The sequence below is a fragment of the Callorhinchus milii genome, unplaced genomic scaffold (genome assembly GCF_018977255.1).
Source record: "Callorhinchus milii isolate IMCB2004 unplaced genomic scaffold, IMCB_Cmil_1.0 Scaffold1, whole genome shotgun sequence".
Taxonomy (NCBI): Eukaryota; Metazoa; Chordata; class Chondrichthyes; order Chimaeriformes; family Callorhinchidae; genus Callorhinchus; species Callorhinchus milii.
This window is the reverse complement of record NW_024704742.1, coordinates 116,074,478-116,091,457: the sequence shown is the minus strand read 5'-3', so window position 1 is coordinate 116,091,457 and position 16,980 is coordinate 116,074,478. Positions and strand designations below refer to the sequence as shown.

At 40.7% G+C, this 16,980-nt stretch overlaps 1 protein-coding gene across 3 annotated transcripts; it reads left to right on the top strand.

Annotated features, from left to right (window-relative positions):
- Positions 1-168: 168 nt before the first annotated feature.
- Positions 169-16,385, top strand: ankra2 (ankyrin repeat, family A (RFXANK-like), 2). Of its 3 annotated transcripts, XM_007899802.2 has the most exons (11): positions 170-397; positions 1,755-1,860; positions 2,652-3,045; positions 3,523-3,681; positions 7,910-7,975; positions 8,174-8,271; positions 9,868-9,993; positions 10,303-10,369; positions 12,441-12,521; positions 13,965-14,052; positions 15,228-16,385. In XM_007899802.2, exons 3-10 carry the CDS (start codon positions 2,754-2,756, stop codon positions 14,018-14,020), a joined length of 945 nt encoding a protein of 314 aa, XP_007897993.1. In that variant the 5' UTR covers positions 170-397; positions 1,755-1,860; positions 2,652-2,753; the 3' UTR covers positions 14,021-14,052; positions 15,228-16,385. The 3 variants fall into 3 exon arrangements, with proteins under 3 accessions (XP_007897995.1, XP_007897993.1, XP_007897994.1); XM_007899804.2 differs by lacking the exon at positions 1,755-1,860 and having other exon boundaries at positions 169-200; XM_007899803.2 differs by lacking the exon at positions 1,755-1,860.
- The last annotated feature ends 595 nt before the right edge of the window (positions 16,386-16,980 follow it).

Below are 16,980 nucleotides of genomic sequence, written 5' to 3'. Positions count from 1 at the left end.
GTCACGCCGGGGGTGTCGCAGCGGCCGGGACAGGTTTCTCTCGGTTACGGCCGCCGTTCCGGACCGCGGGGCACCGAGTGAACCGACCGTGTCTGTGAGCGAGCGGCGCCGTTATTTGGACGAGCTGTTCGTCATTGGCGAACGCGCGGGTGGCGTTTCCGGGGGCGGGCGGGCGGGCGGTCTGAGGAGAAGCGCTGAAGGTGGGAATGTTTACCTGCGGTAACGCTTGTGTGTAGACACTGGGCTTCGCCGCGAAGGTCCGGCAGAGCAGCGCCGGTCACCATTGCGAAGCCGTCTCCATTGGCAGCCAAAGGAGAGAGGTTTAACCCGCGCCGAGTACCGGCGATAAGACTCACAGCCCCGTGTTTGTTATCGAGGACAAAGCTCATCAGAGAGGGTATTTCCGTTTTTTTTTTGATCATTCAACCAAAAATATGTCAAATGAATATTTCTGGTCCAGGCTGACAAGTCCGGGACTCCTGACCTGGTCTTGGGTAACGGGTTTTGGTGAATGCGCCACCAAAGCACTGTTTTGGTTGAACAAAATAGGATCTATGTTCGTGCCTTCGATTCTGTGGCCCAACCTGTTTAAATGGGCTTTCACTCTACCCCACTTTTGAGTGTAAATTGCCACTCCTGAAATGCATTTGCTGTTAATAATAATAATAATCCTTGCATTTGATATAGCGCTTTTCACGTCGGGAGGACGTCCCAAAGCGCTTCGCAGAATATACTGTAAAGTGAACTGACTGTATATTTGTGGGCGAACGCGGCAGCCAATTGCGCACAGCAATGTCCCACAAACAGTCGTGGATTGAAAATGACCAATTTATTATTGTTTTTGGTTTTGGAGGGATTATTATTAGGCTCTGTGTGGAGTAAGGAAACTTGCCCAAGGTTTCGCCCTGTGCCTGGAATTGAACTCAGGTCTCTCACTTGCAAAGCGAGTGCTCTAACCACTGAGCTACAGGACTCCACAATTCTGCATTGACAACACGAGTGTTTGCACTGTCTGTGTGTTATGGAAACATTTCAAAAACGCGACGTGACAAATGCTATTCGTTTTGCTTTTGAAAGCACAGCTTATTTGCATGCAGCCTACTGGAAAAAAATAAGGACCTACCATATGGAAATCATAAAGTCATAGAATTATACAGCACAGAAGGAGGCCATTCGCCCCATCGTGTCCGTGCCGGCTCTTTGAAAAGAGCTCTCCAAATCAATCCCACTCCCCCGCGCTCTCCCCATAGCTCTGCATACTTAAATATATCCCCAAATAATTAAATATATCTGCAATCTACCATTCTTAATGATGGTGACTCTCTCCAGACATTTTGATATTAAATGCTTTAGAAAATAATAAGTGTGGTGACATGTGCTGGTTTGTGTTAAGTGATGGGAATGAAGAGTACTGTATTACAGACATCCTCCCGACATGAAAGACACTATATAAATGCAATTTGTTGTTCTGTTCTAAGCAAATTCAGAATTGCCACAATCTGTGTTTACTAGATGATAATAATAATTGCATTTGATATAGCACCTTATCACGTCTTTGAGATGTCTCAAAACGCTTCATAGAATATACTGTAAGGTGAATTGATTGTATATTTTGTGGGCGAAACTCAACAGCCAAGTGCGCACAGCAGGTTCCCACAAACAGTGGTGAATAGATGATATTGTGCATTGCATTACAACAAGTTGCATTTATGTAGCTCTCTTTATGCCAAGTAACTTCTCGGTATGCTTTATAGAAATGATGCACTGACCCCAAGAAAGGTGACCAGAGCGGTCAAAGAGGTAGATTATTGTGCTGCTTTTGAAGACCAATAAGGGGTGGGGTATCATCAGCCATTGATGGTGAGTCGGAGTGGATGAGGAATGCACAACAGGCGAAATTTTCAGAGGGTATTATTAGACAATAATAGCTGCACAGAATGCATGTATGTGTATTTGTGACTGAAAGTATTATTAAAAAGATTGAGATTGGACAACATCACAAGAGTAGGGAAGTGTAAAGCTATGCAAAAGTGAAGGTATTTGTAGATGAGGATCTAGAAAACAATCTGTTGGGAGATGTGAAGTCTGGAGAGAACAGTGATGGTTGGCATGTAAGGTTTAATGTCGGTAAAAGGATGAGGACATCAGGTTTGGGTGATGGTGGAGCTGGGGAAGCTGGCGCATTACTGGATTATCCAGAATCGTGTATTACAGTTCACTTAATATACAATTTTCTCATTCCCTTTCCTGAATGTGTTCGATTCTTTTTATCCTGTTGAAAAAATAGGAATGCATATAAACAATGAATACATATAAACCATAATCCATCAAATAACTTCATCATAAAAATTGGCCATGTATAAGAAGGTACATAATTGGCTTATATAATAATAATAATAATAATCCTTGCATTTGATATAGCGCTTTTCACGTCAAGAGGACGTCCCAAAGCGCTTCACAGAACACACTGTAAAGTGAATTGACTGTATATTTGTGGGCGAACGCGGCAGCCAATTGCGCACAGCAATGTCCCACAAACAGTCGTAGATTGAAAATGACCAATTTAATTATTGTTTTGGGTTTTTTGGAGGGATTATTATTATGATAGGGATTATGACTTATGATAGTTATATTTATGTGTATATTTCCAGGCTTAATTTTGTGTATTCAAAAGTGGCTGACTTGATCTACCTGCTGTAATTCATTACTGTACCAATGGATGGAGTAGCAGATTGCACTAAGTGAGTGGAGCAATGATGGCCTCAGTTGAAAATCCAAACTTTGAAATTCAGTCAACTGGAGATCCGAATGACAACAATTCTTCCTTTTCTGGAATTCCTTACATCAAAGTAGAACCACGTACTGACCTAAATGAAGAAGATGGTTCCTCTCAGAATGTTGCCATGGGAATGAAATTTGTCCTGCCCAATAGGTTTGATATGAACGTGTGCTCTCGATTTGTAAAGTCGCTGAATGAAGAGGACAGTAAAAACATTCAGGATCAGGTAAACTCTGACCTAGAAGTGGCTTCTGTATTATTCAAAGGTAAGTAATATATGTGCATTTTATATGCTAAATACTGCCAGCAATTTCCTTAATAATACATATCTATTATCCAATTGCAATCAATTTAATTATTTTCTTGTTCTTGCTGTGTATAGAATGTTTTGGTGATAATTATACAATGTTATGTACCTTCAAATTCTAGACTGTCCTTATTAATCTTTCACCTATGACAATCATCTATATTTTACTGATGCTGTCTTGTTCTTTTATTGGTAAGGTAAGTATAAAAATAAACTTAATTTGTATATCAGGCAACAATTTAATTTTAAAGTATTTCTGCTCATAAAATATTTAAGCTTCAATCATATGGTTTTTAAGTACTGAACCATTCAATTGAATTGCTGCTTTGTCACTCTTTGCCTGTCAACTCATACCCTGTGCAGTATAGTGATTGGCTTCTGAAATACTGTATGTATAAATGTCATATGTCATGTAGAAATATTCTGTTGATTACAGCTGAGTGCAACATCCACACGTCTCCTTCTCCTGGAATTCAAGTTAGACACGTCTACACGCCATCTATAACCAAACATTTCTCACCTGTTAAGCAGTCAACCACTCTAACCAATAAGCATCGTGGAAATGAGGTCTCAGCAACACCTTTACTCTTGCACTGTAAGTCTGATATCATCTGGTACAGGATGTATTCAATGGACCCAGAAAACTGAAAATAATGGAGATTGTTTATTGCTTGACTAAATGAAGACTAGATAGTTATATATGCTAAATTGTTTCTGACGAGAAGGAAGACATTCTTCTACATGTTTTAAGTTTCTATTTTTTAAAATTCTTCCTCACTATAAGGTCTTTCTTGGCCACATACCAGTCTCCTGGCGGGAGTGGAGGTACATAAGTTAGTGCCAGTGCCATTGAGTCAGCTGCCAACATGTACACACTAATGCACTGTGCTGACCTGCCCTTCCTTTCTCTCATCCACTCCCCCACTTTTCTGGAGAAACCACTGCCCTCTATTGGCCACTATCCTTCACAGAACAGCCTGGAGATAGAACTCATCCTATGAAGTAAGGTGACATTAATCTGTTTCCTGCCACTCAGCACTTTGGTAGATAATTTTCATGCTGCATAAAATAAACTGATTGAGGTTTACATTATTGAACAATATTTTATTTTTTCATCCTTCGGATGAGATGTTAAACCGAGCTCTGTCTGGTCTGCCTGTTTAGGTTGAAATTGAAGATCCCATGGCACTACTTGAAAAGAGAAGGGAGTTTTCTTCTGATATCCTAGCAAATAATCCCACAGATAAAATTTGTCATTCATTTCATGGCTGTTTGTGGGACATTTCTGTGTGCAAATTGGCTGGCGTTTTGCCTACAAAATACACAGTCACTACACTTTACAGTAAATCATGTTCAATGCTTTGAGATATCCTCCAGCACTATGTCAAATACAAGGATTATTATTTTCATTTTATTATTTCAAGCATTATTTTGTAGTGAAATGTTCTTGGCTAATGTTGTCTTATAAAGAGCCAGAATGTAGTGCAATCAGTATAACTAGTGTTCACTTTACAGATCAACATTGGTGACTGTTCATTTGTAGAATGAAGAATCTATTGGATTAGAGCATGTCTCAGTGCTCATCAGTGAGATGCTGAATCTAATTTATTGTCGTGCCATTGCGTGATTGAATAGTAATTTGTCTCCATGTGATCAAAGTGCTCTGGGACGCTACACTGGAAAAAGGGCACTCTATAAATGCAAGTTGTTGCTGTTATAAGCATGATCGAAAAGGAAGGTCTTTAGGTGGGATTTGAAAGTGGGGTGGGTGGGATCAAGTCGGAGAGATTGAGGGAGAGAGTTCCACCGTTTCGGGGCATAGTAGCTGAAGCTGCAGCCACCGATGGTGGAGGAGACTAGGAACTAACAGGAGGCCGGAGCTCACCGAGCAGAGGTAGTGGGTGGTGGAGTAGGGGGTAAGCAGATTGGATAGTTAGGGAGGTGTGTAGGCATGAAGGGATTTGAAAAGGAGTGAGAGGATCTTAAAATTGACCCATTCGGTAATTGGGAGCCAGTGGAGGCTGGCAAGCACTGGTATGATTGGGGTATGAAATTTTGTGCAGGTGAGTACCTGGGCGGCAGTGTTTGGGATTAATTGTATTTTGTGTATGGTGGAGCAGGGGTGCACACGAGCGAGGGGGGCATTGGAATAGTCCAGCCGGGACGTGACAAAGGTGTGAATAAGGGTTTCAGCTGGGATAGGAGAGAAATGTAGAGGTGAATTAAATAACTTTTAGGAGGGAGAAGAGAGAGCCACTAGTTACAGTAGTATAGTATCCGAACTGGTATCATCATCATCCTACTAAAGAAAGACCTGTTCTTAAGATAATGTTTTCTTGCATTCAGCACTGCATTATCACGGCATAGAATAAGTTACATTAGAATCATAGAATTATACAGCACAGAATTATACTTTTCTTTGAAAAGAGCTATCCAAATCAATCCCACTCCCCCATGTTCTCCCAATACCCTTGCAAACTTGTCCCCCCCAAATAATTATCTGCTTCTCTCTTAAAAGTTGTTATCAAATTGGCTTCCACCACCCTTTCAGGCAATGCATTCCAGATCCGAACAACTCGCTGTGTGAAAAAATGTCTCCTCACCTCCCCTCTGTCTCTTAACAACTATTTTAAGTCTGTGTCCTCGGGTTACCAACCCACCCGCCATTGGAAATAGTTTCTCCTTGTTCACCCTATCGAATCCCCCCCATAATTTTGAAAACTTCTGTTAAGTCTCCTCTTAACCTTCTCAGCTCATAGGAGAATAATCCTCGCTTCTCTATCCTCTCCTCATAACTGAAGTCCCTCATTCCTGGTACCATCCTAGTAAATCCCCTTTGCATCCTCTCCAATGCCTTGACATCCCTCCTAAAGCGCGGTGGTGGTGCCCAGAACTGAACCCAGTACTCTCGCTGAGGCCTAACCGGTGTTTTATAAAAGTTCATCATAACTTCCTGACTTTTGTATTCTATGCCCCTATTTATGAAGCCTAGTATCCCGTATGCTTTATTTAAACAGCTTTATCTACCAGTCCTGCCACCTTCAAATATTTACTTATACAACCCCCAGGTCTCTCTGTTCCTTTACCCCCTTTAAGATTGTACCATCAGCTTATATTGCCTCTGCTCATTCTTCCTCCCAAAATGCATCACTTCGCATTTCTCCACATTAAACTTCATCTGCCACATGTCTGCCCACTTTACCAGTCTGTGTATGTCCTTTTGCAGTCTGCTACTATCTTCCTCACCGTTTACTACTCTTCTTAGCTTAGTATCACCTGCAAACTTGGAAATTGCACTCCCTGTACCCAAGTCCAGGTCATTTATATAGATCAAAGGGAGCAAGGTTCCCAATACCGACCCCTGGGGGACACCACTGCATACTTCCCTCCAGTCATTAAAAACAACCGTTCACTGCCACTCTCTGCTTTCTGTTTCCCGACCCAACTGTCTAGCGCCTTGGGACGTCCTCCCGACATGAAAGACGCTCTATAAATGAAATCTTGTTGTTCTGTATCCATGCTGTCCTTTAATACCCTAGGCTTCTATTTTGCTTACAAGTCACTTATGTGGCACTTTATCAAACGCCTTTTGAAAATCCATATAAACTACATCAACTGTACTATCTTCAACCACCCTTTCCGTTACTTCATCAAAAAAACTCTTAGCAGGTTTGTAAGACATGATTTGCCTTTAATGAATCTAAGTTGGCTGTTGTTTATTAACCCATATTTTTCTAAGTGAAAATTAATTTTTGTCCCGGATTATAGTCTCTGGAAGTTTCCCCACTGCTGACATTAGGCTGTAGTTCCCGGGATTATCCTTCTGCCCCTTTCTGTACAGGAGAGTAATATTTGCAACCCTCCAGTCCTCTGGCACTACCAAGATTGTGGCCAGAGCCTCCACTGTTTCCATCCTTACTTCCCTCAATAACCTAGGATGCATCTTGTCTGGACCGGGTGACTTATCTATCTTGAGCAGCATCAACCTTTTAGTATCTCCTTTCTGTTTATTCTTATCCTATCCAATTTCTCTGCCCTCTCTTTTGATACTGTGGCACTGGCTTCTTTTGTGAAGACAGATGCAAAGTACTCATTCAGCCATGCCCTCTGCATTCACACGAAGATTTCCTCTTTGGTCACTAATTGGCCCCTCTCTACCTTTGACTAACCTTTTATTCTTTATATGCTTATAAAATACCTTAGGGTTCCCTTTTATGTTACCCACTAATTTTTCTCATGCAATCTCTTTGCCTCTCTTATTTGCTTTTTCAGTTCTCCTCTGTACTTTCTATATTCTATTTGATTACCTTCTGTATTTTAGACCTGACATTTATCATAAGCCTCCTTTTTCTGTTGTATTTTAATCCCAATTTCCTTAGTCATCCAAGGAGGTTTGGATCCCCTACCTTTCCCCTTTGTGGTAATGTATTTAATAATAATAATCCTTGCATTTTGATATAGCGCTTTTCACGTCGGGAGGACGTCCCAAAGCGCTTCACAGAACACACTGTAAAGTGAATTGACTGTATATTTGTGGGCGAACGCGGCAGTCAATTGCGCACAGCAATGTCCCACAAACAGTCATAGATTGAAAATGACCAATTTATTATTGTTTTTGGTTTTTGGAGGGATTATTATTAGGTGTGTGGAGTAAGGAAACTTGCCCAAGGTTTCGCCCTGCCTGGAATTGAACTCGGGTCTCTCGCTTGCAAAGCGAGTGCTCTAACCACTGAGCTACAGGACTCCACAACTTGTTCTGTTCCTGAACTATCTCCTGCTTGGTTGAGTAATTTACACTTGTTACTGTTATCTGTGTTTCACAGCACTCTCTGTACATCAGTTGGCAGCGCAAGGAGAGCTGCTTTTTTTGGCAAGCCGTATAGAACAAGGTGAGTTGTTAACTGAAGTTTAAAGCGCTGTTATTCTGACACCTTCTAATTAGGAATCCAGTAGTAATGTTAATGTGTGACTTGCTGCAGAGTACATTTATTGAAATAAGGTGCAGAAATTGTTGAACTCCACGGGAATCGAGGAGAACTATTACCTAGTCTTAGATCTGAGTGATCTCTGTTTTATTACATTTCTAGATAATCTGATAAATATGCAAGATGAGCAAGGCTTTACTCCACTGATGTGGGCAGCAGCTCATGGACAGATTGCAGTGGTGGAGTTTCTGCTACAGAATGTAAGGTTTATGAACTTTATGCTCTTAACTATTTAATTGAATTAATTCCTTCAGTATCAAATGACTGGAACTGAGTAAATGAAAGAAACAAGCAAATTGAAGAAGTTTCACACAGTTTCTCTATTTGAAATGGGTACAATAGACAGTGGAGATGTATTAAGCTTCTAAATTTTCTTACATTGAAGTCGTATGACAGTGACCTGTTCAGAAGCTCTATGAAATGGAGGCGACAAATGAGAACTAATGTGACAACTGTGACTAAACCTGCGGATTCTGTGTTGATGTTGGGGGAACAGAATATTACCTTAGTTATTTTCCTCAGCTCAAGGTTGTTTGAACCTGAAAGTTTTGGTCCAGGGTAAACACTCTACAATATTACATTAGAATAAATATGCTATTGTTCTGAAAGTAAAATATTGTGGATCATGCTCGGCGCTACCAGGTATTGGTGTCTGTCTGGACGGCTGGCTTCCAAAGAAGTACTTTTTTTAATATATAAACATTAAAAAGTCTTGATTTTCTTTATGGTTTTTGTGCATTGTGCATCAATCTCTACCAGAACCAAAGAACTATAGAAATGTATAGCACAGAAGAAGGCCATTTGGCCTTTGGTCTGTGCTGACTTTTGAAAAGAGCAATTCTTACAGGCCCATTCACCTGCCTTTCCCCCCATACCCTTGTAGTTCACTCCTTTTGAGATATCTATCTGGTTCTCTTTGGAAAGCTAAATTGGATTCTGCCTCAAACACTGCTCCAGGCAGGTTATTCCATATCCTAAGTATTCTGTGTGAAAACTTGAGAGGGTAGGTAGTTGACCTGCTCATTACTAATCCAATGAATGTCTGCTAGAGCAGCCTCTTGCTTTGAAACCACCTTTCACTCTGCTCTGTACGCACTTAAATGCAATGAAACTAACCTTGCAAGACCACTGATCCAACAATTCCACCCGTCCATCACTATTCTTTTTCATTGGTGGTGTGAATTCTTTGTGTGGAATGAGTGACATCAATTTGAGTCACATTAATTGCTGTATGCAATTGGCTGCTGCATTTTGCCCACAAAATACATTCAGTCCACTTTACAGTATATTCTGTGAAGGGCTTTATGACATCTCAATGACATGATAAGGTGCTATATCAAATGCAAGGATTATTATAAATTTAGAAATGTTTACTGATATATCATAACTTCCCAGTGGAAAGTTGCACATATCCGTTTCAGTCAAAATGATACAACAGGATGACTTGCATTTACTTCATAGTATTCTAATTACAGAGTATGTTTGGTTAAATGCCTTTTTTCCCCACTAATTGTGGGTGGGTTAAAACATAATTGCTTAATGGGGATAGGGAGGAGCCTGAGACTTGTGTAAAAACAATATTGAACAAAATATACCCTGCATAATCGGTATGTAGAGGGAATTTATTATTAGAGGGATTCCCTTCTTGCCGAACATCAACTTGCTATTTTCTTGTCATTCCTTTCTATATTGTGGAATGGTTACATTTTGTGGTTTTGCCTTGATTTATAAACCAGTTCAAGTTTCTCTTGTTGGTATCTTAGAAATGAACCTGCAGATTTGTGTTCTTTTGAAAGGGAGGTGATCCGCATCTTTTAGCAAATGGAAGAGAGAGTGCACTGTCACTGGCCAGCAGTAAGGGTTATGCAGACATTGTCAAAATGCTACTCAACCATGGATGTGATGTAAATGAGTATGACTGGGTAAGTAATATCAGGATCTCATTTTTGATATTTCCTTAGTAAGGAATTGTATTAGATTTTCCTTCCCTTTCCCTTCGCCCTACAGGAACTCTGCTTGGAGGCACATCACTTTGCAGCAGAGTTGTGCAGGTCAGTGTGATATACTGTACTTCCACTGACCGGAAGGAGTTCCTATTTGCGCAACTCGGATTTCTTATTTAAGGAATCTGTTAGAAACAATCCATTTTAGACCTTCCTCCAATACTCCAGGTGTATTTAATATTCTCTATCATATTTAGAATATCTATGGCTACTTTCTTTTCCTTACAGAATGGAGGGACCCCTTTGCTGTATGGTGTACATGGGAATCATGTAAAGTGTGTGGAGACCCTGCTGGGTGAGCTAATACAATGATTGTAATACATGCATCTCATATAGCAACTTATATTGGAAATGTCTCAGTTAATATTATTTTAAGATGTAATGGCTATTTTGTAGACACTATGAGGACTGCAGATTTGGCATGCCAGAAAAAATGTTACGGATAATGTCCGTGACAAAACCATATATTTCCCGAATTAACCTTGAGCGAGTGGTGGCCTGTCTCAACATTATTGCAGGAAATTCAAACTGTTTTTGCGAGGTTGGCACAAGCGCTCACACAGCCCAGCTGCTTCCCTACTTCAATTGAGCAGGGAAGTGGCTGGGCTGTGTTAGGCCATGCGACAGCCTCTCTCAAGGTTAATGTGGGAAATTCAAACTGTTCTCACGGACACTTGCATACAGCCCAGCTGCTTTCCGCACTCTAAGATAAAGGTTTTTCACATTCCGATTTAGACATTGGAAATTGGGAGGATGAAGAGGGAAAGTTGAATTTCCATACCGATGACTTCTCCCAACATTTCCTCGTAAACCAGTGACGTTCACTAAATTTACTGTAACTGCTCCATGTTTTTTGACAAGCAATGCCATGCCAAACCTGCAGCCCTACCTATGAGGTAGCATGTAATTGGTGAAGCAGGACAGAAGGACATGAGCAGAGATTAAAGAAAAATAATACCAGATAAATATAAAATATTTTTAATGTGCTGACCGGCTCTCATGTTAAAATAGCTGATTTCTCGGTCATTAGATTGTTACCACAATCACTTCCTGCACACCACACGCACCAACTGCACCACACGCACCCAGCGCACAGTTAGTGATATCAACAAAGATCTGATGTCCTGGAAGGCAGCCATTTTACTTCCCCACACTTAATTAAAAAACTAACTTCCAGGCCAGCTGTATGCATGCACTGTGAAACCACCTGTCGTGCCTCATTATAGGTGAGGATTTTGTGGATTCCAACTATATTGAGGCTCTTCTTGAGTGGCTCATGTCTACAAATGGGTCAAAGGTGAGAGATCTGATCATTGATTCCACTTTGTCCCCACTAATCGCTTCTCCTCCAGCCCCTGCACCGTCACGTGTGCCATCCCTCAGGGCTCTGTCCTTGGCCCTCTGCTTTTCAACATTTACATGCTCCCTCTTGGTGACATCATCCGCAGACATGGGGTCAACTTCCGCATGTATGCAGTTGATACCCAACATTACCTCTCTGCCTCCATCCTCACCTCCACCCACAGTCCCATCGTCTGCCCCCTCCCTTGCCTGCTTCAAGACCCGTCTCAAGACCCTCCTCTAAGACCGTGCCTTCTGTCGCCCTACTATCCCTACCCACCCCACCCTCCACCCCTCTTGATCCCAATCACCAACTCGTGTGCAGATCCTTGACTGTCCAGTGCCTTGGGACATCCTCCTGACATGAAAGGCGCTTTACAAATGTAATTTGTTGTTGACATTGACACTCTTAAGAAGTACTGAGACCTCAGTCCAGAGTTGTAGTGGACACCAACTTTTGCCTGTCACTGTCCTGGAAGTGAGTGCACATTCCATTCCAATCAACATCCTTGGAATTTCCAGCAACGTGGGCCGTCCACCCAACATGAAATGTGCTTTACAAATGTAATTTTGTATTGTATGTGTAGATGGGATGCATAGAACTCTCAGTTTGCTTTGGATACTCTTAAGTATAGTGATGGGTTTCTGCATGTGAGCCCACCACATTATAATTGGGCTCCACTATAAAATTGAATTGAAGAATTCTGCAAAATCGTTCACAAGCTTACATTTTAAAACAGTGGTCTTAAGGATAAGTCCATGAGAAACATTAGGTCTCAGGTAATTGAAAAAGAATTCCAAATCTTAGGTCTAGTACTTTATGATGGAAATTGAACCCTTCTGAATCTTACTTCATTATAATCTCCATCTATATCTGTCCTTTCCTCCACATCTACTCTCACTCTTCCCCACCTCACACACACACACACACACACACACACACACACTCTCTGAAAATGTGCTGATAATTCATTAGGAATAAAACTACCTAATGATTCTATAGTTTATTGCTCCTGTTTCTGCAGAATATGGTGCTGACCCAACTGCTGAAACCGATTCAGGATTCAATGCGATGGATATGGCTGTAAACTTAGGTTTTAAAAATGGTAAGTGTTGAATTCAACTTGCCTAAGAGCATGAAAATTATTTTTTCTAAATGGAATATACTCAAAATAAAACTTCAATCATGTAATATTTTTAATTATTTGTTAAATTTGCTGTGCTGTTTTGCATCTATTTATTGTCATGTAGTATATAGTAAACTCACAGGGAGTATCTGCTATTCACAACAACAACTTGCACTTATATAGCGCCCTCCATGCAGGGTAGTGTCTCAGAGCGCTCCTGTTGGAGAGCTCACCTAATGAGGGCTCAAAACTGTGCTTGTCTGATATTAAATGACCAACCAGTAACTGTCCACTTGGGGAAGGAGGAAAGTGGGGTTTGCTTGGAGCTGAGCAGCTTGGCAACAGAATGGTGGAATTGAGTCAACCCTCTGACATCTTAGTGGCCCAGTTTCTGTGCAAAGGCAGGTCCTCAGAACTCCAGACCAGCCAGCCTGGCTCATCAACAGGACTTGGGGGACGGGCTTGTCACTGGGAACAGGGATTCCTCCCACTCAGCTCCTGTTAATCCTGCAAGCCTAATGGATAGCATGTTGCTCACTGGAAAAGCAGTAGGAAGCTTGTCAGACAGTGCTTTCAATTGGAAGCTATGCAGTTTTAGCTAGTTAAACTATAGCAGTACCTCAACCACAATCTGGGGTCTCCAAGCCTTAGCTCTTACCAACCTGTAACTAATACTTTCCAGAATTAGGAAAGCAGAGTGCGTCCATCTAGGGAGAAAGTGCACATTCCATTTCAGACAGGGAGATTTTCATGCATAGGTTGCATGCACATATGAAACACACAGCATTTTAAGACGTATCAACGACATGATATACCTGAAAGGCTGAACATGTTTGGACTCTTTTCTCTTGAAAAGAGGAGGGTAAAGGTTGACCTGATAGAGGTCTTTAAAATGATGAAAGGTTTTGATAGGGTAGACATAGGGAAGATGTTTCCACTTGTGGGGAGACCAAAACCAGGGGCCATCAATATAAAGTAGTGACAAATAGATCAAATAGGGAAGTTAAAAGAAATTTCTTCACACAGAGTATTGGGAATGTGGAACATGCTACCACAAGGAGTTGTTGAGGCAAATAGCATAGATGTATTTAAGGTATATGAGGGAGAAAGGAAAATAAGGTTATGCTTGAAGACTTAGGGCAAGAGGAGGCTCATGTGCAGCATGACTGGGCCAAATGGCCTGTTTCTGTGCAGTATATTCTAATGTATTCTATTGTGATAAGATGCTGTATCAAATGCAATGATTATTATTATTTTGGTAACTGTCATTACTTTTGAAAAGTTTAGGGGTGGGTTTCTGTATGCACCAGGCTCCTGGCTGACCAACAAAAATTGTTTGCCTTTGTTCATTGATTACACTTTGATTACCAAACTAACCCTTTTTTTTAAATAGGAAATCTAATTCAGAATTTTCTTTTTTAGTTCAGCAGGTTATTGAGGCCCATTTACTGAAGTTGTTGTTGAATATTAAGGAGTGAATGACTGATCCTGATATCTGCGTCATGGAAAAGTAAATGACTTGAATTCTTTCATACATTATCTGTCATCTCAGAGAGTGCTCTACGCTTTGTGTGGATTTGCATGGGATGGCAACAAAAGAACATTTCTGTAGATGGCTGAAGACTTGCTTCATGGTACAACTTATTGGATGGTGTTTTATACCATCATTATTGAAATGGACCATTCAGTTTTATTAGATGCAGTGATTGTATCTTATTTCTTGAGGTATTGAACCGTATTAATTAACAGCAATATTTGCTAGGAGTAAAGAAGGGATAACGGATAGTAGAGGAGTTCCTTGCAGTACTTCTTATTGGAGTGGGATCTGTATACTGTACATAAATGGAGGAGTTTTACTAAGTCCAAGTGGATTCTTGTTTGGAGACTTTTACTCAGCAGACAGTGCTCTCAATGGCAAGCTATGCAATTTTAGCTGGTTAAACTTTAGTTTAGGCATGAACTTGATTAGAATTTTACCTGTTTTCCAAATTGTCACCTTACCTGTAAGATGAAAAAGCTTTGATTATTAGAGACAGGCAATAAAGCTACAAAGGACTGTACAGTGTTGATGAACAGTTTGTGTAAGTTTATCTAAATGAATAATATCTGAAATAAAATCCCACTGTTAATACTTCTGATAATTGGTCATTTTAGAATGATTCCAGAAAATCTTTCACCAACATTGAAAGTCATTGAACAGAAAATTAGTTGGACACACTTTTTCAATCCACGATCCACAACATTGTGATCTAACATACTTGCTGGAAAGCAGTTTAATTTTTTTCCTATCCAGTGTGCCAATAATGTAGCATTAAAAATACTTCAGAGAGAGCACTGCAGATGTGGTGTATACTGTATATAAATGAACATGTTTTACTAACTCCTGGTGATTCTTGTAGCTTGGAGACTTTTACTCAGCAGACAGTGCTCTCAATGGCAAGCTATCCAGTTTTAGTTGGTTAAACTTTAGTTTAAGCATGAACCAGTCCCAGCAATGGCTGATGCTTTAATCCATGCCAGGTGAATGATATGTTTTCTTTGGTCAGTGCTTAGCCACATTACTATTTGGGGTGCCTTTCGGAAGCAAATTATTACTCTTCTAGAGTAGCTGCCTTTGATGTAGGAGCAGCTACATCTACCTATCTGCCAGCTTGAGTGAGTCGTTTACCTCTGCCTTAAATTCAGAGCAAAGCACAAGTGAATATCAGACTGGGAACAACTGCATCATTGATACAAGGGTGTTTCAAAAATTCCTGGAGATGGACTCTGCCACATTTTAAACAGCAACGGCATTCTGCACCAGGTCTGAAATAATTTTGGAATATTCTATTTCCCTCACTGTTTAATATTTCATTTTGTGGTTGATCCAAGCTGTCCTCGTTATCACCCACGGCTTATATGTCTCCCGTCTATCCATCACGGACAAGGCCATCTCAGACCATTTCCTCGTCTCCCTCTTCTCTCGCAGCCCTCTCCCCTCCATCAATCCCTCCGCCATCCTTTTCCACCTATGGAAAAGGCTTCCTCCCAAGACCCTCACAAATACCCTCTCATCCACAGACCTCTTTTCCCTTTGGCCTTGCAACCCTGATGCAGCTGTTCACCATCGGCGGCCGTGCCTTTAGCCACTACGCTCTGAAGCTATGGAACCCCCTCCCTCAATCCCCTCACCTTGCCCTCTGTTTCCCCATTTTCATGTTGCACCTGAAGACTTTCCTCTTCAACTGTGCCTATGGTCACCTTCCCCCTCCCCCTGGCTCAGCATCGGGCTCCACCATTGTTAAGCGCTCTGGGACACCGCCCAGCGTGAAGGGCTCTATATAAATGCAAGTTGTTGTTGTCCTTGATAGCCATATAAAAAGTGTATGGACTAGAAAGAACTTTTTGTATTGTTTCACTGTTAATAAGTGTCGTTTTAGAGTATTTTGTGAGGAAACTACAGGATATTGTCTGTAATATGCTTTTAAGGAATATTATTTTATATTAAAAATGGTCTGTAAAATTAAACATATCCCTCAGGCCTTGCAAGATTATCTTGGGGGTGGGGCGGGGGATAAAATGGTGGGAGATATTGAAGCATTACTTGAAAATCTTTGTTCTTAGGTTTGTGGTAATGTGCTGTAATAACCTAATGCACAAATAGCAAGGTTCTGCATTTAAGTTTATGAGTTTAACTCTATGTTTAAAAAAAAGTTTGTGCATTGTTCATTATGGATTGAAATGAAAAATGTAACATCTGAGACTGATTATTTATTTTACTGTAATAAGTGAAGGAAACCTAGTCAAATGGATTTGTTGCTAAAATAAAGTGTATTAACACCTGGAGTTCTCAATTTATTAACATATCACTATTATAAGGGCCAAGGTTTAATTGGGTCATGGTGACTGCACCCTTAATTCCCAATCTCGGCTATTTTAGAGGATAATACCATGTGAGAGCTATGCACCTTTCTTTCTCTTCCTTACTCCAGGGAGAGAGTAAATGTTCCCATTTCACTAACTTGAGTCCTGTAGCATTGTGGTTAGAACACTTGGGTTTGATTCCCAAGCGGGGAGAAACCTTAGGCAAGCTTCCTTCCCCACACATCTCTGTTTATGATTGTTTATATTAATAAAAATCATATGTTATCTCCAAAATAATCCTTGCAGGTGATATAGCGACTAAACTGCTTGAATATGTAAAAAAAACAGTACCTGATCTGTTTTTTAAAAAAAATTCTGGACTTTTTGGCATTCGACTGAAAAAGGATGCTTATCCTTGCAATAGCTCCTCAGTATTAATATCATTAAATGCAAGTTACTGCTCAGTACTACATCTCAGGTTAGAGATGTATATATTGCAGAAACATCATTTGGAAATGTTTAACCCTCAGCTTCCTGGAGGAGGGGCAGTGTTTGTCTTTAATCACAATGTACAGGTAAGTGATCTGTTGAGTTT

Bases quoted from the DNA above. Each gene is read 5' to 3' on its own strand.
- ankra2 (XM_007899804.2), top strand. From the start codon at position 2,754: ATGATGGCCTCAGTTGAAAATCCAAACTTTGAAATTCAGTCAACTGGA. The intron at 8,272-9,867 runs GTAAGGTTTATG...TTCTTTTGAAAG, and splicing joins TGGAGTTTCTGCTACAGAAT to GGAGGTGATCCGCATCTTTT. The intron at 9,994-10,302 runs GTAAGTAATATC...TTTTCCTTACAG, and splicing joins ATGTAAATGAGTATGACTGG to AATGGAGGGACCCCTTTGCT.